Source organism: Canis lupus, chromosome 9, assembly GCF_048164855.1.
Source record: "Canis lupus baileyi chromosome 9, mCanLup2.hap1, whole genome shotgun sequence".
Classification (NCBI taxonomy): domain Eukaryota; kingdom Metazoa; phylum Chordata; class Mammalia; order Carnivora; family Canidae; genus Canis; species Canis lupus.
In genome coordinates this window covers 51,712,224-51,732,473 of record NC_132846.1, presented here as the reverse complement: position 1 = coordinate 51,732,473, position 20,250 = coordinate 51,712,224, and the positions used below count along the sequence as shown (strand labels likewise).

Genomic DNA, 20,250 nt, shown 5'->3' with positions numbered 1-20,250 from the left:
AAGGGGTTGGAGAGCAGGTCACCTCTAAAATGGTGTTTATTCAAAGTCTACAAAGGAGAAAGAGGCACTGTGCAGGTGGCTGCAGGCTCAGGGCACAGGTGTGTGGGGGGAGAAACAGGGATGGAGGGGTCACTGACCCTGCTAAAAGGAGGATTTTAGGAGCCGTTAGTACCAGAGCCCGGGGGCGGGGCAGAGGGGTGTCACCCTGTTTGGGTCCAGTGTTGGTGAGGTCACCGTCTTGACTAGCTGTTCTTCCTCTCCCAAACAGCCCTCGGTGGCCATGCATCCAGCACAATCACCATCACTCTTTCTTTAAGATTTTATTTACTTATGACAGAGAGAGAGAGAGAGAGAGAGAGAGAGAGAAGCAGGCTCCGTGCAGGGAGCCTGACATGGGACTTGATCCTGGGTCTACAGGATCATGCCCCGGAGCTGAAGGCAGCGCTAAACTGCTGAGCCACCGGGGCTGCCCACCATCACTGTTTCTAGTTTAGCTGCCCCAGTCACCAGAATGGTTTTGCCTGATTTTTCTCTGTCTGGTGTGTCTCATAAAGGGTCCTACGTTAGGCAAGACCAGTTCAATTAAATTCTTACAAGGGTTTAAAACAACCAGTGGTACGAACCCTGCCAGGTCCTGCTGACTTCCCTTGTTTGTCAGAACACAGAATGTTTCAGGGCCTTTGTCCTGTTAATCACCAAAAGATCCCAAATATGCTTCTTTTTATTTTTTAGTTTATTTTTATTTTTTATTTTTATTTTTTTCCAAATGTGCTTCTTTGGCTCCTCTACTACAAATAGATTTTCATAACAGGTTGAGGTACTTCTCAAATTGCATCCTGACCTTAGTATCACCTGGGATATTTATTAAACTATAAGTTCATGGGCCATACCCCACAATGAATAAGAATTAATTAGGGGCAGAGTCTAGAAAATTTTCTTAATTTAACAAGTTTCCTCAGGTGATTCTGAGTAAGGGGAGTCCTTGGCCTATAATTTGCAATTTGGCCAATTAACTAGGTTTTCAAAATATTCCTGCTTAAAGCAAAACACTCGGGCTCCTGAGTCCAGAAGTTAGTAAGTGATGTTTGCCAGATATTACCAGGTGCCAGTGCTTCTATGCTTGTCATCTCTAATGCTCTGATAAGGTACCTATTATACCCATAATACCGGTGAGAAAATTTGGCCCATGTGTTAGGAAGTGGCAAAATTCAACCCAAGTCCACGCAAGTCCAGAGTTTTGTTTTTAGCTATGTTGCTCTGCTTGTTAGGCTAAAAAATGCTATCAGTAAAATGACTGATAAAAACTGGTACAACCATTGTGAATACTGGGGATGTGAACCGTTATTGGGTAGGTCATGTGACAGGTAATTTCCCTAGTGTTTTGGTTTTTATTAAGGTTTTTGTAATCTCTGCTTTGGGGATTTTTTCAAGAACTCTAGAATTGGTGAACTCTCCAGCCAGGCATGAAGGGGCTCCTTTTTTTTTGTCACTGCTCTTTGTGTGAGGAGGAGGAGTCGGTTAGGAGGAGCCCCTAGATCTGATTCAAGCTAACAGTCCAGGTTCTTTATCAAAAGGCATCTTTTTGGACCCCCAGGAGGCAGATCTAATGCCGATGCATTAGATGCTAATTAGTTCAGTCCACCATTCCTTTAATTCAAACCAAAAGTGGCTCTTTGGGGTCTAAATTATCCAGATCAGTACTGGTTTTCTGCTTTAACTAGTGTTTTGGCCAAGTCACGCTGGTAGGATTAGCCTGCAGGCCTCGCTGCCACCTAATAAAAGAGGCAAAAATAGATTAAGGAAATAGCTGTGCCTGCAGGAGGCCGAGTGTCTGGGTTAGAAGGCACAGACTCCCTCAGGATGCAGGATGCCAGGGTAGGGCTGGTCTGGGAAAGGGACCCTTTCTGCTCAGGTGGTTGCCTCTCCTGCCACGTGGCAATCAGAACCTCATTTGAACATATCCCCAGTACTTGGTCAGTGCTCGGTAAACCTGTTTAATAGAACCAGGTATTTAAAAAATACGCTTAACAAGAACATTCATTTCTTCCTCTTTCTGGGAATTGTGAGGCCTGGAACTTCTTATTCCAGGAGGGATGCCTGACACACTAGAAATACAGCAGCTTCTCAGGGGATGAACCCAATGACAGGGCAGTGGACATAGTGGTTTAGACTGAAGCATTGGCTCTGCAAGTTATAGTCCTCATTCTAAATCTCAACTCTGCTAAATGGCAGCTGCAGGGTCAGGGCATATTACTGAAGAAAAGCAAGACTTAGATTCTTACAAAACAGAAAATGCTGGCAGTTATCTCTTTCACAAGGCTACTGTGATGGTTAAATGAGCTAACACAAGGGGGCTACTTAGCGTCCAGTACATAGTCATTGCTCAGGAAGCGTAAGCTGTGAACCTGAGGCCCACAGTTCCCCTGCCATGAGGGGGCAGCTTTTCACATCTCAAGGCAGCACCTGGTGCTCATCTGTTCTCGCAAGAGGATAGGAGAGGCCAGAGAGGGGAAAGCCCAGGATGCCATTTCTGCCAGCAATAAGGTTTCTTGGCATTGTTTATCCCAGAGCCATCCCCACCTCGTCTTCCATCAGTGAGGGGAGCGGCAGCTTTGTACCAGTCTGCAGAAAGGAGACTAGATCAGGAATGCTGCTGAGAGGCAGGGATTGCTTCATGCCTCTACACTTACCTGGAATATAAACAAAACCTGTTTTTTTCTCCTTGAATTCAGTATCTTCAAGGGAACTCATTAATACCAGCCACCCAATCAACAGTTTCCAGACATGTATGTTTTTTAAATTACGTTTATTTAGCGTATGTACACATAAAAGAGAAATCGCCCTCTGATCCCACCCAGCAGAAAACATGCACAAACCCAAGGTATATGTGGAGGGAAGGGGCCCCAGCCCCAAGTTAGTGGTTGGGATGGTGCAATCCTGGGAGTCCCAAGCCCCAGTCAGGAGAGGGCTGGCCCGAAGTAGCGGGCAGCCCCCCTGCTGCCAGCCCTAAAATAAGCGTGCGCCATAGCCAAAGGTCTGTTTGATGCCCTCAAAGTAGTACCGCTGCCAGCCCTGCCGCGTCCTCTCTTCCTCGGGGGCAGGGATGCCTCTGCCTTCCATGCACAGCTCAGTCTCTCCATTCTTGTCAAGGAAGGTCAAGGTGATGGTGGCAAAGTGCCCTGGAGAAAGGCAGAGAGGAAGGGAGGTTTCAGATCCATGGTTTCCAATCAGGATTTGAGACAGGGGAAAAGAGAAGAGTTCTGGAGGGTAATAACAATAAGCAAATAAATGTACTTACCTTCTGGCCAAGATTTAAACCTCCATTTCATCACAATAAGTTTCTCAGGGACCTAAAATATCAAAGAGATCGGTCTGTACTGTGGACTACAACATACCCCATCCTGGTAGGGAGTGGCCACCTGCCTTCCGTACGGTCTATCCTCTGTGCAATTCTACAACTTAAAGGCACAAAGTGGACCACTACTGGTGGCTTCTGCACCAATAACGCTGCGGCTTCTCCTCTTATGCCCCAATTGGGTCCGGTCAGCTGTGCCCAGGTGACATTTCAGTGCTGCAAATGCAAAATCACTAGCCACCAACATATAGGACCCTCTTCCGCAAAGAATTTCTTCAGGAAGAACTAATTTTACTACACTAAGGGGAAAAAAATCAAGCAAGAGAATTCAACTACAACATTCTTTTGAAAATCATTTTGAAAAATGAGTTTTTTTTTTTACTAACCGGAGAGATTAAATTTTACCTACAGAGCTGAAAAAAAAGAAGGAACAATACATTTCTTCTGACCAAAGACTACATCCGGGGTCTGGCGCCAGCAGGCACTCACCAGATCCGTGAACTCCCCAGAGACGTTGCCATCTACCAGGTGAAACTTCCCACCTCTGTCTGCTTCTAACATCGCAGGAGCATGGGTAAAGGCCTGAACGAGCTGTAGGGGGAAAAAAGGAGGTACGAAGATGTCCTTCTTAGTGGGACAAATGCCAGCTGATACCTGCACGCCTCGGCTCTCATTTCCAAAGGCATCACTTTGCCCAATTACCAGGTTCTATTCTGTTCCACTACAGAGAAGAGCCCCTACTCAAGGCTCTGACTGGAGTGATGCTTTGTGAATCCAAGATGCCATTACTTCAGATCCATTCACTTTTCTTTTTTTTTTTTTTTTTTTTTTTTTTAATTTTTATTTATTTATGATAGTTACACACACACAGAGAGAGAGAGAGGCGCAGAGACACAGGCAGAGGGAGAAGCAGGCTCCATGCACCGGGAGCCCGACGTGGGATTCGATCCCGGGTCTCCAGGATCGCGCCCTGGGCCAAAGGCAGGCGCCAAACCGCTGCGCCACCCAGGGATCCCTCCATTCACTTTTCTAACAAGAATGCTTCCAGTGGTGCCCACTTAGACCACCCAAAACCAGTATATGGGAGGAAAAAGAAGGCATGTTCACTTTGATAAGGAGGTCCAACAGAAGGGTTTTTCCTTTGCCTCTGCCTCTACGAGGAAAACCTCACAGCTCCGCTTTTCAGTACCTGCTCTGCACAGAGGGGATGTGCCCACAACCCAAGTCACCTAGAACAGCAGATGCCCTGAGGCCTGAAGGACAAGATTATACTTACCTCTTGGGTGGTAAAGACTCTATAGAGCTCTTCTGGTGATGTCAGGAAGGTTTCTCTAAGGGTGATCTTACAAGTGGGGATTTTGACACCAACAGGTCTGGCCTGGGTTTTTGAAGGAGCAGACTTAGCCTGTGGAAGCGGCAGTGAGAAAGGTTTAGAGTGATGGGGAAACCTGCATTAACGTGGCTTCCAGGACAGGCATGTTATTCATCCTCACAAACTTCTTCGCCTCCAGGGCTAATCCTTCCAGGGGGTTGGAGGGAATATGTATGGATGTTTCAGTCATTAGGGGAACTTGCCCAGAATGTCCTCAATTCCCACTGAAATAATATTCTGGGTGAAGGAGGAGAGATACTGAACACTCCCACTGACCAAAGGACGTGGCACATCATTTGGTATTTCTGAGGTACTTGTGTCTAATTTTCAGGAAAAAATGGTGCTTAAACAGCTGGAAGCAGCCACCTCCCCTCCGGAATTCCCTTCACTATGCTGACAAGGGGCAACAGAGCTGCAAACCAAGTGCTGAGCCTGAACCACACAAATTCCACCTCCACAAAAAATATTTCCTCACCCTGTAAATGTGGTGAAATCAATCAATTTCCTGACAGGTGAATGTAGTGATCTCACCCCAGTACCTTCCTGAGACCTCTGGTATCAGAGAAGCAAATATCAACACCTCAGTTAGGAATAATACTGAAGACACATATAAAAACCAATCTGTGTTCACAAACTCCTCTAACTGGGGTGAAATGCAATGAAGAATCAAACTCTGAAGCCCCTGACAGTTTCCATTTGCTCTAGGAGTCTGTTATAAATGAATGAAAACCAGGTTACAGAAGGACAGACAAGTAACTACATATCGAGGACTCTGTAAAAAGCACCATGGGCAGATCATATGTCGCTCTGGCTTGGAGGTTAAGGTCAGCGAGAGCGAGCACACGCACATGGAAATATCATTGACTTACCTTGCGCTCCTCAGTTTTCAGTGCTGGCTGCCCAGCTGGGTCTACTGACTCTCCATTCATTGTAGGCAAGATCATGCCCTGCGTGAACTCTGAAAAGATAAAAAATCCCCGCTCCTGGAAGTTATTTCTTAGTTGCTGAGATTTGGGGCCTCTTTAGAGTTTGACAAACATGGCCATCTTACCCCAGAATGAGGTAATGACAAAGAAAGAAAGAGTCTATCTACTTTAGGCCTTTACCTCCGGCCTATGCCAGACAGGTATCTGAGTGTACGCTGTAGAATATGGAACGTTAAGGGTCATTTAAAACCCGACTCCATTAGAAGCATTACAACTTGTTAAATGTACATGAGGTCTACTATGGATAATAGTGAATGAACATAGTGGCACTTCCAATGACTTCAAGAATAGGGCAAGACGCCCTCGGATGCAGATCTGTCCCCCTCCTCCATTCTGCCTCACCTCTGCAAAACAGCCACAACTAGTTCTGGCACCAGAGCACTTTGGTTCCCACCAAAAGAGGGATCACCCCTGACAGTCACTCTATGCACTCCAACACCAAGACCAGAACACACTGGCATAACTGGAATTCTAAGGGAGAGCTCGACTACCTGCAACCTAAAAACCCCCTAAGCGTCCCTGGAGAATGCCTATTAAAGATAGTCTAGGACTGTGCTCGAGCAGTGAGTCTGGGGATGCCAAGTCTTTAGATTAGCACAGTCCAACAGAAATACAAGGTCAGCCTCAGAAAGAATTTTACATTTTCTACTAGCCACATTATAGCCAAAAAACAAACAAGTGAAGTTCATTTTATTAATATACTTAATCCAATATATCCAAAATATGTCAAGGTTATTGTCATAAAAAGCTGTTGATATTTCACATTCTTTTTTTTTGTACCAAGTTTTCAAAACCCACTGTATTTTATACTCATGGCACAACTCAATTTGTACTAGCCGTATTTCAAGAGCTCAACAGTCAATAGATTATCAGGCAAGTCATCCCTACATCTTTCCCTTATTGAGATTAAAGACTGACTTTGAGATGAAGAGGCCCCCTCCCCCAAAATGTTCACTCATTTGGCAAACAAAGGACTATCGGATCCCTTAATCAGAGTCTGATGACCGGGGGTGGGGGGAACTATCTCCTCAAGGCATACATTACTACTCAAGGGATACCTGTTTTGAGGGTGCTGATGTAAATTCCCATTGCTTCTCTTAGAAGTTTCACCCCTTCTTCCTTCATTAAGGCCACGAGATTTGTGTCAGGCTCATCTTTGGCAAGGCTCACACTAATCTGAGTGAAAGATCAGAAGTAGGTGGTAAATAACTTGAGGGGCACCCACAATGTGGAATGTGGGTGCTGAGCAATCAGATAACTGCTGACATTTCCAAAGGAAATGTGTGAGGGTTGGGGTATCTTTCCAATCCCCATGAGTGTTCCTTCTCCAGTTCTCTCTGCCAAAGCCAAGGTGGCTAACGTTAGAACACGTTACTAGCTGAAACAAAGTAATTAAATAAGCACAAGCTGTGCCGGACGCTCCCAACAGCACCACAGACCTAGAAGATTATCTGCAGAATGAGGTTCTGAATGGTTGGACCCAGCCTGGGCTTTAATCTTGAAATCATTTTTCTCATCTGAGAAGAGGATATGGAAGACTCAGATGAAGAATTAAGAAGCACAAACCTCTACTTCATCCACACTGTTTTCATCAGATAAATTGGGGATCTCCACATGTCCCTTGTACTGCACTCCGGACTTAGAGGTACCTGTCAAAAGCAATGCAATGTCATTAGTCTCTCCCTCTGCAGACAAAGTCGGCTCTGGACGCCTAACTACTCCTCTGCTTATATTTCTTTTGAACTATTGAACTGACCCTCTTTATTCTAGAGAATGTCAGATACAATCAACCCTCCCCCAGTTCCCCAGAAGAAAGGTCTTCCCTCATTAGATCTGCGGGCCAGCTGTGTGATTACCGTACGGGACTAAGGGCTTTGCGGATGTGGCACTAGTGTGAATTCTGCCCAGGAGGATTCGGGTCAATAATCAAGGCAGTCAGTTCTGCTAGGATCCTTGTTCTGAAAATACAAACTTGTTCCCATGCGACTGACCTACTAGAGGACAATCTGATCACAGCATGAATTCCACGCTTCCTAACACGAGACTTCTTCCATGAGAAACACTAGGTGCACACACAGAACCACACCCAGCTGAAAGGAGCCGGACAGGAATACACAAGACAGGATCTCCTCAAACACTTATCTCCCAGCAACCTTAGTTCCCCATGTGTTCCGAGCCATACCACCCACACTGGGGTCCGTAATGTTCCCTCTGATTTCATCAGTTGACCCTCCAAGCACCAATTCACAATAACCCACCTGCTGCAACCCTTCTGATACGATGCCTGCTTTCACAAGTGAACTCCAGATCTTTTTCAAAGTAAAGCAGCACGTTTACTATATTATTCATGTATTTCTTCCCATATAACATGTAGCACTGTGCTATCAATTTTTACATTCCTAAATTTTAAAAACGTGTCACCAGTGAAGGTTTTGGGTGTTGTGTCGTGTCCCTAACCCTATCTTCCCTATAAGCCCTGTGGTTTTGGTTGAGCAATTTTGCACAGTGTGGTGATTTTTAGAACACGTGGGCGACATTATAGCAGAACTGACTATATTTCAAAATTGACCAACAGGACGTTTATTTATCTCCACTTCTCTTGACATCAGCTTCTCAATCTATAAAAAGAGGACCGGGCAAGAGGACACCTAAAGGTTCCTTTCAGACTACCATATTTTAGTAGTTTTTTAAAAGGTCATGAACATATAGATTTACTTTTCCCCTCTTTATTACCATTTACTTAAGAAATGCTCATTGAAGCACAAATCTGTTGTATGTTTTGCCCCCTACATGTACTCCTTTAGCTTTAGTGCCTTTTGAAATTCAGCCTCCCAACTGTCAGGACCATCCAGGTGGGGCGCACACATGGCTCTAATTCTTTGCCAATGCCATCACAGAAGGGACATAAACGAGAGAGTAAAACTGCCCCAAATTATAGTCACATAAAAACTTCATTAGCATAATGGTCTACACTGGTAGAGTCACACTGGAGAAAGAAAAAAAAAAAGATCCATACCCCCCAAAAATTTCCTTTCCCACCTTTAAATCAATCATCCAAGAGGTAAAAATTAGCTAGTGTGAGAAATGTTACCTCATTTAAAACGTCCTAACATATTTGTAGCCCAAAAATTCAGTGGCCCAACTGCTTCACTGATGGGGACTTGTGAGACCCACGGAGAGAAAAATGCATTTAGTGTTCATCCCCTAGGGGCAGAGAAATTTTGGCACCCAATACTGATTTCCTCAGGACTCCAAAGCAGCACTGTCTCCCTTCAAGAGTTCCCAACTCCCCTCAAACCATTCTCCCTGGCTCCTCAGCAAGTCAAGCAAAATGCAGTTAACTTTTGTCCTAACAGTCCAGCATAGACTTACCTGTCCAGTTTAGTTTGATGCTCCACTCATAAAAGAAGATAAGTTTGCCTTTGCGGTTGTTAATGGATGCCTCTCCATCAAGCTTATTTACTTCGGTCACCTCACATTTGCCTTCCTCATTTTGCACCTGCACTGCCAGGAACAGTGTTTTCAGCTTATCCGTGGACCAATTTGAGGCATCCCTCTCTGTCCTGCAAAACAGAAAATAAAGCTATGGAGCAGCAGCCAAATGGAAGAGACTGCTTGCTCTGTGCAAAAGAATCCAAGGCTACAAGAGGCCTGACAAATAGTTTGAAAAAAAAGAAAAAAAATCAGTCCCACTCTAGTTCGTCCACAAGCGTGTTACCCCGTTTTAGGAAGATAAGGACTCCCATATGGTCAACAAAGACAACCACGGCTGCGTGGAATGGTTACAAATCAAACGGAAAATGATGCCTTCCATCCTCAGCAAGATGCTGTAGGGTCAGTATGTGACACTTCAACACGGCGCCCCCGTTGGACCAAATGGAAAACTGTGACCATCTCGCTGAGGTCAGGAGCACAAGAGCGGGCTGTTGAAAGCAGTATTTAACTCACAAGCCCAGTAAGTAATAAACCCATAATCTTGACCTCATTAGCGCAGCGGGCTGACCTGTCAAATTCAGGCGGTGCTAAAAATCCCCTACACGTTCCGTGTCCTCTAGGTGGCCGTGGAAGCAATGTTAAGTCCAGCACCCTTGTACGTTAAGAGGAGAGGAGGCAGGCTGGGATACAGAGGAGAAAAATCACACTCTGCCTCCCCATGTGCTTAACAGTAGAGAAACCAGCAGCAAGAAGAGCCGCCACAGGGGAAAGGTACAGTAAAGACGGTGTGGTGTGAACAAAGTTCAGGGGAGTGAAAAGATAAGGAAATAGTACTTTTAATGTCATAACGGAGAATAGGCTTTTGGTTACATTATAAAGCCACGATTGCCCGGCAACCAGGGGCAGCCCCGGGAGTTACAACACAACCAAATGGAACAGTTCCGGGTGAGAGGCCGTGGCATCCTCAGCATCCCTGAGCTCTCAGCACCTACGGAACACGCTCCGAACCTTTGCCCTCCGGACTCAGGCAGTGGTCCCCTGCGGCTGACTCCGAAGCGCACGCATAAGCCGCAAGACAGCAATTCCAGCCCACCGGCCTCGAGCCTAACACGGCGGTCCCCCGACTCCTCCGGCCACGTGTGGGAAGCACGTCCCGGCTCGCGGCGGATGCATGCATGGGCTCGGGGGTTACGTTCTCGTGCTCCTGGATCCCCTCCTCTGGGCGCAGCCCTCCGCGGCGCCCCCTTGCCCCTCCGAGGAGCCAAACAGCGGCAGGTGGTGGTGTGTGGAGGGGCCCGGGGCCACGGACCCCGTGCCGCGGCGAGGACCTCCCCGCGTGTCCCCGCAGGGCTGCCCCGGGCCCCAGCTTTGTTCCGACCGAGGCTCCGGGGACCCGCACCCCCGGCTGGGCCGGGCCCTCCCGCGGCCTGGCCCGCTCGCTGGCCCTCACCAGTGCCAGTTGTTGACGTTGGTGGCGTCCGCCCGCTCCTCCACGATCCAGCGTGGGTCGCCTTCACCCCACTTGGCCATCGGCTCTCCTGTCGCACCGCCACCAGCGCCCGAGCAGCCGCAGCCACAGCCTCCGGACCGCCTGGTCCCAGCCGCCCGGCAGCGCCTGGAAACTACTAGAAGCGGCCGCAGAACCTCCTGGCTTGCTTTTCCCTCCACCCCCCGCCCCTCCCCGCCTTAACTTCCGGCTCCTCCTCACTCCCTCCGGGTACTTCCGTTTCACCTCGTCGGATTTTACTTTGTGCCTGTTCGAGAGTTCTTTCAAGCTCCCTCGGGTTACCTCGAAAGGGGTCCGAAATGCAACCGCTCACACAACCATTCATCACCCGTAAAGGCCACAAAGAACACGTCCCATTGTTCCCCGAGCCTCTGAATTGGCCCTCCTGAGCCTCATGGGAGTTGTAGTCTTGTTGACTAATCTGCTGGATAACCGCGGAAGGTCGCGCTAAAAGTAAAGGAAACGATTTAAGCGCGGAGCGCTGGGAGTTTCGGGAGTTGTAGTCAAGGAGCCCTGTGTCACGTCCAGAACCGAGCGTGACGGTGGAGACGGAAAGACTACAATTTCCAGCATGCCCTGCGGCCTCAGTCTTGACTCACGTTCCTCCCTCCTTCCGCCCCACCCCGCGACTGCTCGCTTCCGCCTGTTTTCTATGCGGCTCAGTCTGGCTAGGAAGGGTGGTCCAGCGGCGGAAGAGTCTGACGCTGTCCCGAAAGGGTGGGCTCGGTGTGGCAGAGGTGAGGGTGTCCCAAGCCGTTTGGGCCGCGGGTCTAGCTGATTCCAGAGTCTCCGCAAACTTATCCGTTCCCCCCCTATTCTCTGGGGCGTCCCTAGACGCTTCCCCACCCGCCGCCCCGGCCTGACCCTTCCAGTCGGAGCGACCGAGTACGCTCGGGGTTGGGACTGTAAGTGGATTCCAATCCAATCCAATCCAGTCGACACTGGAATTGAAGGATCATTCACTCTGCCGGCGATCCGCCGGGCTCTGGCTACTGCCGGAGACCCGTGGCTTCCCGGACGGTCGCCCGGAGACTCCTCCTCGGTTAACCCACATTCCCTGGGCTTGGTTCATGGCCTCACAGGGATAGGCCTGGCTCAGAAGTTAATAATTGGATCTGAGTCTCGGGAGCTGGTTTGTGAAGCAGCGAACGTGTCGGTCGTGGAATTTTTTTTTTTTTTTTTTGGCCGATGCCTGTTTTCCTTTGTTGTGTGCTTGGATTTGCTACCCCGTCTCGTGGGCTCCCAGTAAACAGGTGACGATAGGGACAAGCCTCTGCCGCCGTACTTGGGATCATGTTGAAGCACCTCTTTCAGTCACTCTTATAATCGCACCCGGTCGATGTAACTTCTAGAGCCGTCAGATCTTTATCTCCTTCCTTGGCACAGGTAAAGCAAGCTAGGTTCTGATTGGGCCTTCGCAGTACACGTTGGTGTCAAGTGTCACCCCTGCGGTTGCGTGATTTTAAAAAGATTCCAGAAATTCTCTGGTGGATTACGGGGCTCGTTAGACACATCCTATGCTGGTTTGTAAATACTTACAGATATTTGTTTACCGCAGTGAAGTAACGACCTGCATTAGTTTTTCCTAGAGTGAAACAGAGAAGGGCCGTGCGTGTCAGAGTGGAAGGGATCCGGCAGCCGGGAAACCTGGGTTATAGGAGCAATTAGCAAAGTGGTTCTGGTACCTAATCCTTTTGTGCCTCGTATTCCTCGTCAGTGAAGTAGAGATGGAATCTGCCAGGCCCACGTTTGCAGAGCTGTTGTGAGGATGACCGAGCGCTCTAGAAGTTGGCATCTGTGCCGGGGACCTTTCTGTGCTCCATGCAGGTCTTGAGTGTTTGTGATAGCCACTCTCAGGATTTTTGTGTCAGATTAATTTTTTTTTTTTTAGATCTTTAGGATTGCTTATAAATATTACCTTTTTTTCTAATTACCATGATACTTTATTAATAAAAATAGTGAGCATTAATTTTGTGTCAGGCACTACACGCTCTACGTATATTAAGTAGTTTAAGCCTTAAAACAATTTTGTAAGGTAGGTGTCTATTGTTATGCCCATTTTACAGATAAGGAAACCAAGATGGAAAGGTGTCCGTAAAACTCCCCATACCAAAAAGAATTGACATTCAGTATTTACTTTTCTGCTAGGTGTTTCCTAAGTCCTCTTTCTTCTTCATTGCAGTCCTGTGAGGTAGGATGTCGTTTTCTCCAAGGTATAGAAGTAAAATTATCTAAGCAGTTTGCTCAGAATTGGGAAACCAAGATTTGAATTCAAAGCTACCTGCTATAAATAAAGCTTGTGCTTGTCCCACCATGAGGGATGATTTCCTTGTATCTGCCAGCTTCACTTGGCTTTAAATATACGGAAGGATTTTTAAGTTACATCTGGGTTCAGTAGAAATCAATTAGTGATGTCTACCATGGGAAGGGATCAGATAGCAGAAAATTCCCACCATACCTTTCAATCCCTGTATCTCCTGAAAACAAAGGAGCCAGGAAGCGAGAGCACAGATGATTCCCTGGCTTACAGTGATTCGACTTACAATTTTTCAATTTTATGATGATAAGAAAGTGATACACATATACATATACTTTTTTTTTTTTTTTTAAGTAGTCTCCAGGCCCAGTGTGGAGCTAACACGGGACTTGAATTCACGACCCTGAGATGAAATCAAGAGATGGACCCTTAACCTACTGAGCCATCCAGGGACCCCAAAAGTGATACACATTCAGTAGAAACCATCGTTTGAACTTTGAGTTTGGATCTTTTCCTGGGCTGGCAATATACAACACAATACTCTTGTAGTGCTGGGTCTTGTAGTGCTGGGCAGCAGCAGTGAGCCACAGTTCCTAGTCAGCCACATGATCACAAGGGTAAACAGCTGATACATTTAAATTATTCTGCACCCATGCAGTCATTGTTTTTTTTTTTTTTTTAAGATTTTATTTATTTATTCATGAGAGAGAGAGAGGCAGAGACACAGGCAGAGGGAGAAGCAGGCTCCATGCAGGGAGCCTGACATGGGACTCCATCCTGGGTCTCCAGGATCAGGCCCTGGGCTGAAGGCGGCGCTGAACTGCTGAGCCACCCGGACTGCCCAGTCATTCTGTTTTTCACTTTCAGTGCAGCAGTCAATAAATTACATGAGATATTCAAAACTTTATTATGAAATAGGCTTTGTGTTAGATGATTTTGCCCAACGATAGGCTGATGTAAATGTTCTGTGCACTTTTGAGGTAGGATAGACTAAGCTGTGCCATTTAACATTTTCCGGGTAGGATATTTTCAACTTATGTTATATTTATTGGGATGTTAACCCCATTACAGGTGGAGGAGTATCTAGAGTATGTTAAGGGCCATCAGAAACTTCAATGGGGACACTTGGGTGGCTTAGTCGGTTAAGTGACTGACTCATGCTTTCGGTTCAGGTCATGATTTCAGGTCATGAGATTAAGTCTCAAGTCAGAGAGAGATGAGAGCGTGATATTTGCCAGTTTTATTCATTACAGTATTTCTGGAACCTAGAACAGTGCCTCCAAGGTGGCACTCAATATATGTTGAATAATACATGAATGCAGTTATCATCTGTTTTGTTGATGCTTTGATTGATCTTGTATATTCAGCAAAACTTGTGATGTGTCCTTATAACTCATGCTTGTCTTGTGCTGTTACCCTTATATGTATCGATGCTGAATACTCCAGTTCTGTTGTAGGGTCCTTCAGAAGAGGGACTGTGTCTTGCATTTTGTAAACATCCCTCAACACCTGAGAGAGTGTCTTGAACAGAGTAGGTGTTCTAGGAATGAATGACTCCTTGTGGGTAATTAGAGGATCAGAACTCTGGTTTGATCAGTTGGAGACCCAATGATCTGATTTTATGAGACAGATTTAGTATTTGTTTTCTCAGCTTCTTTTAAATATCTCCAATTACTGCATGGATGGGGTGGGAGGTAGAGTTTGTGGTGAAGGAACCTAAAGCTTTTGGAGCTCTTTTGAAAGCAGTCCAGGAAAGGACAAATGTCTTATTCTCGCTCTAGATGAATCGGACAAAGGGTGATGAAGAAGAGTATTGGAACAGCTCCAAGTTCAAGGCTTTCACCTTTGATGATGAAGATGATGAGCTCTCACAGGTAGGTTTTCATGAACAGTTGCTGCAGATCACACCTCCGCCACAGTGCCACTCTCAAATTCCTTCTCCTTACATCCTTGGGAACCTGGCTTTTGACTGTGTCTCTATTGGGCTCTATTGTTTTGGGTCAGATCTTCAGAAAAATCTTCATAGAGAAGAGCCTTCGAAAAAGAGCCAGAAGTATTGTAAAAACCAACTCTCTGCTCTTCTTACTTTTATGCTTAAGGTGATTTATTCCTTTCAGTTTCTTTTTCCCCCCCCAGAACCCCAAGTCTTTTATTATGTGATATAATTTGTTATTTTTGAATGATTGAATGATGAACTGGATTGAAAGTTGCTTCTTTATTGCATCTGTTTTACAAATGGGGAGATGGATTTATTTTTGGAGAAATGGATAAACTTAGGCTTACACAGCAAGTCATTGCCAGGTATATGATCAGAACTTAAAAACAGCTTTGATACCTTCTAACTCTTGCCACTGGACTGCAATGTTGGCTAAAAAGCAATGTTTTTTTCTTGGCAAATATCTAGCAGGCTAGGCTTTCAATTGCAGAGGGTGAAATATTGGCCATCTTTAAATTTCAATTGCTCAGCCTTCTTGGTTGTCAGAGAGGTGAGAAGTAGTGATTGCCTGAGTGCCCTGCCTTATATCCCTCTGCAGTTAAAGGAATCCAAGAGAGCAGTGAATAGTCTTCGTGACTTCGTGGATGATGAGGATGACGATGACCTGGAGAGAGTCAGCTGGAGTGGGGAACCTGTGGGAAGTAAGTAGAGGAGGCTGTAGGAAGGGATTGATATTCAGGGTTCTTGTCACTAGAAGACCCCACTTGCTTGTCTCCTCAGTGCTTGTCAGGAAGGGGAAGGAGGGTAGACTATTTTTAGATGAACATACATTTGGAAATTTAACCCCAGAATAAATTTGAGGAAAAAACAGCAGTAGTTTCCATATGGCTCTCAGGTCTGCCATCCTGGGGCTAATGCTTGGCTGGCTGTTTCAGACTCACTTGGGGTGCTTGTTGGGTTCCTAGGATTTACTTCAGAGAATGATTCAGTAGGTCTTGGGGATAAGGGTGGAGTGGGGTCTTAATTTGCAATAGATACTGCAAGTGCTTCTAATAGTCAGTCATATTTGGAACTGCTGGCTTAATTGCTCTTAACTGGCTGGCAGGGGACGCCTGGGTGGCTCAGTGGTTGAGTGTCTGCCTTTGGCTCAGGGAGTGATCCCAGGATCTGGGATCGAGTCCCACATTGGGCTCCCTGTGAGGAGCCGGCTTCTCCCTCTGCCTATGTCTCTGCCTATCTCTCTCTCTCTCTCTCTCTCTCTCGTGAATAAATAAATAAATCTTAAAAAAAAAAAAAAAACTGGCTGGCAGGACTGACTTCCTTAGCCACTGGATCTCGCTGTCTAGCTGTCTTATGATACCAGTTAACACCTTTGCAGAATCCATCTGATTTTTAGAATATTTTTAAAAATTTTCTTAATATAGGAAATACCATCAGGATTTAAAAATCAAATATTTTAGGCATACGGTGTAGTTTCCCTCCCACACTATCCTGCATCTACTATTCTTAGTCCCTTCTATCCCAAAACACTGCTGTTGTTTCCTTCTTCTGTTTCAACTAAAGATTCTTTTTACATTTGGAAATGCATATAGGAATATGCATTCTTATTCCCTTTTTTACACCAGTGGTAGCATGCTTTATACCCTGCTGTTTTCACTTGGCAATATAGTTTGGAGATCTTTCTATATCAGTACATTAAGAAGTTTCTCATTTTCTCTTTTAAAACAGCAGCTTAGCATTACATTGTGTAGATTTCCCATAACTTATTTAATCACTTTTGATAAACTTTATTTAGATTGTTTCCAATCTCTCCTTGTTTATATTGCTATCAATAACCTTGTTTTTTGTCCAATATGAGTACATGAAAGGTCAATTTTTATTTTTGTTTTTATTTTTTTTGAAAGGTCAATTTTTAGAGTGGAACTACTGGCAGAGGTATTTGCATCTGCATGGCGTAGATATTGCCAAATTGTTCTCCACAAGGGTTGCACCAGTGTACTCCCACCAGCAATGTTTGAGTGTTCCCATTTCCCCACAGCCTTACCAACAGAGTATTACCAAACTTTGGATCTTTGCCAATCTTTTTTTTTTTTTTTTTTTTTTGGTTTTATTTGTGGGAGAGAGAGTGTAGAGTAAGAGAGACAGAGCATAAGAGAGATAGGGCCAAGGTGAGGGTGAGGGATGGAGGGACAGAGGGAAAAGCCAGCTCCTTGCTGAGCAGGAGCCCAATGCAGGCTTAGTCCCGTCGCTCCGGGATCATGATCTGAGCCACCCAGAAGCCTCAGATCTCTGCCAATCTTATAGGGGCCTGTAGTATCTCAATGTACTTTACTTTGTGTAATTCTCTTATTAAGTGTGAGCTTGAGCATCTTTTTATATGTTTAACAGCCACTTGAATTTCTGTGATCCATTTATTGATTTCCTTTGTTCTTTTTTCTGTTGATTAATTCTATTTGATTTTATCCTTCCTCCCTGCCCCAATTTTTTAAGTCCAAGGCAATAAGGGACCAGGGCCTCTGGTGAAAAACTTTTAGTGTTTGTCAGAATGCTTAATGTCGAGAATTATTATGAATGAGAATCATTGATTTAGTTCCTACTATCTCACAGGTATCTCATGGTCCATCAAAGAGACTGCTGGAAATAGTGGGTCAAGCCAGGAGGGGCGTGAACAGCTGAAGAGCCGAAATAGCTTCTCCACCTATACACAACTACCCAAACCTACTTCTACTTACTCCCTGAGCAGCTTTTTTAGAGGTAAAGAACACTGGTTAAAGGGACAGAGAGTCCTTGTTTTCTCTTTTCAAAAAACCACTCAGGCTATAATTTTCATTTACTCTGGAAGAAAAAGATTATTGGCAGATAAAGAATTATCTTTGGAGCTGGCAGTTGGGGATTAGAAGTGGGAGCAATGAGAGAGAAATTCAGAGGGATGGGACTGGGTTTCAGGAACGTGAACAAAACTGACTTTAGCTGTGTTGGCAAGTTTTGAATAAATTTTCCTGGGTCAGAATTCCTGCCTACCCCCGTGCATTGCTGTTGGGAATCCCAGTGCACTACCAGTGAGAATATAAAATGATACAGCCACTATGGGGCACAGGATGGCAGTTCCTTCAAAAAAGTAAGCCAGACATACAAGGACAGATACTGTATGATTCCATTTCTAGAAGATAGCTAGAGTAGTCGGGTTCATAAAGAGAGTAAAATAGTGGTCACCAGGGGCTGGAGGTAAGGAGGAATGGGGAGTAACTGTTTAATGGGTACGGAATCTCAGTTTGGGATGATGAGAAAGTTCCAGAGATGTATACTGGTGATGGTTATGCATTGTGAGTGTACTCAGTACCACTGAACCACATTTAAGAATGGCAAAAAATGTCAAAGTACATGTCACGTATATTTTACCACAATTAAAAGAATTTTCCTCCCTATGTTTTTCATGGCATCTCAAATTTCTAAAGTTGAATGTAATTTTTTTTTTTAAGCCTCGAGTTCCCATATTGCATAAAAAAGGTTCTATACATACTGCATCCCTAACCAGCTCTGAAATGGCTCTTCGCTTATGTGTTCTTTATCTTCAGGGAGAACTAGACCTGGAAGTTTCCAGTCCCTTTCTGATGGTAAGCATTGACCCTCTGCTCTTGATTGCTGTGGGAGATGTTACTGATATGGGGTACAGTCTGGGGAGTCCTGGGGACAGGTGGTAATTAGATGAAATTTCTTCTGAATCTAGCACCATTATTAGAGAAATTTTCTGATACTGAGGAAGGAGGTCAAGATCATTCTGGCTATAGAAGCAAGGGGTGATTTCTAGGGATGCTGTCTTTGGGGAGGAGCTGAGGTCTACTTTGGGCCATAAAGATGCCTGGGAACCTCACAAGTCAAAAAGGTGTGTGTGAGAAGGAAGCAGTAGAGAAAAGGATTGACATGAAGGTGGTGTCCTTCTGAGCCAGCTGCCTGTTTACTTTTTCAGCTCTGTCAGATGCACCTGCCAAAAGCTATGCTCCAGAGCTGGGCAGACCCAAGGGGGAGTACAGGGTGAGTCATATCTTATACTTTACACAGTTCAAAGCACTTTGACACATATTATCTTGCTTGATCTTCCCAACTTTTTGAGCAGCTATTGTCTTAACTTTTTTGTAGACAAGAATACTGGATATCTAAATATCAGTGCTTGCTCTGGGTCTCATAGCTATGAAGTGGTAGAAGTGGGACTCAAAATCTATTTTTCTGATTCTGTCTTAGCACACTTTCTTTACCCATTGTACTGGTTTTGGGAGGCAGTACTTTGAAACTTTTGATCATTGCTGTGGTCTGGAAGCTCAGTGGAGCTCATATTCCCAAGAAGCACATAACAAAGTAAACTGATTCCTAAGGAAGAAACTGTATCATAAAGTCCAGAAGAGGAACACGTCTTCCTCTTCCTTCTGTCTGCAAAGCCATTAACTAGAATCCCCAGATGCGACTAATTGTATCTAGGGAATGAAGTCCTGTATCAGGAGGCATAGGGTTTTGTCATTCAATTCTTTCCTTCTTTGATCCATCTCTTCTTGCCTGAATTGTCCCTGTTCTAATTACTTCAGAAACTCAGAATGAGACCATTCCTGTTCTTCACTTTTTTTTCTTCCATTCTCTCTCACAAAATATTTCCACATCAGAGAATAAAGATGAGTTTAAGGTGAGAAGCTGGCATACTGATAATTCTGATCCCTTAACTTCCTGAGATTCATGTGTTGCTAATATTCCAGGATTACAGCAATGACTGGAGCCCCAGTGACACAGTGCGACGTCTTCGGAAGGGCAAGGTAAGGCCACTTAGAGAAAGTGTTCTTGTGGGGAAAAACCATTATGGCTGGAGAAATCTATTTGCAAAATACATATATCATAGAGGATATTTATCCAGAATACATAAACAATAATGATTATCTTTAATAAGAAGGTAACCCAAATAAAAAACTTGGCATAAGATTTAACCAGTTATATCACAAGAAGTTCATGAATAGCCAGAGAGCACTTGGGAAGATCCTCTACATCAATAGTCATCAAGAAAATGTGAATTAAAACTGTGAGACACTACTATACAGCCACTAGAATGGCTAAATTTAAAAATATCATTCCAAACATTGGGAGGCTGTAAAGGAGCTAGACCTCTCATACACTGAAAGTACAAAAGGTGAAATGTGAAAACTACTCTGGAAAATAGTCTGACAGCTTCTTACGAAGTTAAACATACACTTAATTTTATTGCTAGACATTTACAATCCAAGATAAGTGAAAGATAAGTATGCTCAAAGACTCGTTCATACACCGGGGCAACCTGGATGGCTCAGCTCAGTATGTTGAGTGTCTGACTTTGGTTTCAGCTCAGATCATGATCTCAGTGTCCTGGGATTGAGCCCTGCATCAGG

General features: G+C 45.1%; 2 protein-coding genes across 6 annotated transcripts in view; one reads left to right on the top strand and one right to left on the bottom strand.

The window, feature by feature from the left end:
• Nucleotides 1–2,789: 2,789 nt before the first annotated feature.
• AHSA1 (activator of HSP90 ATPase activity 1) lies at nucleotides 2,790–11,073 on the bottom strand. The gene is made up of 9 exons (XM_072839481.1): nucleotides 10,599–11,073; nucleotides 9,086–9,276; nucleotides 7,280–7,362; nucleotides 6,772–6,889; nucleotides 5,597–5,685; nucleotides 4,632–4,760; nucleotides 3,845–3,946; nucleotides 3,299–3,350; nucleotides 2,790–3,179 (listed from the first exon to the last, which is right to left on the bottom strand). The coding sequence occupies exons 1-9, from the start codon at nucleotides 10,676–10,678 to the stop codon at nucleotides 3,007–3,009; spliced, it is 1,017 nt and encodes a 338-aa protein (XP_072695582.1). The 5' UTR covers nucleotides 10,679–11,073; the 3' UTR covers nucleotides 2,790–3,006.
• The window catches only part of VIPAS39 (VPS33B interacting protein, apical-basolateral polarity regulator, spe-39 homolog), a 36,902-nt gene continuing 27,414 nt past the window's right edge, over nucleotides 10,763–20,250 (top strand). For 3 of the 5 annotated variants that reach the window (XR_012036974.1, XR_012036975.1, XM_072839477.1), the window contains exons 1-7: nucleotides 10,763–12,041; nucleotides 14,694–14,786; nucleotides 15,447–15,549; nucleotides 17,456–17,602; nucleotides 18,424–18,462; nucleotides 18,816–18,880; nucleotides 19,591–19,647. Coding sequence is in view for 3 of the 5 variants with exons in the window: in XM_072839477.1 (XP_072695578.1) it covers nucleotides 14,694–14,786; nucleotides 15,447–15,549; nucleotides 17,456–17,602; nucleotides 18,424–18,462; nucleotides 18,816–18,880; nucleotides 19,591–19,647 (504 nt within the window). In the remaining 2 variants the exon portion in view is untranslated. The remainder of the gene's footprint in view (nucleotides 12,042–14,693; nucleotides 14,787–15,446; nucleotides 15,550–17,455; nucleotides 17,603–18,423; nucleotides 18,463–18,815; nucleotides 18,881–19,590; nucleotides 19,648–20,250) is intronic. The other 2 variants (XM_072839479.1, XM_072839478.1) reach the window with 2 other exon arrangements.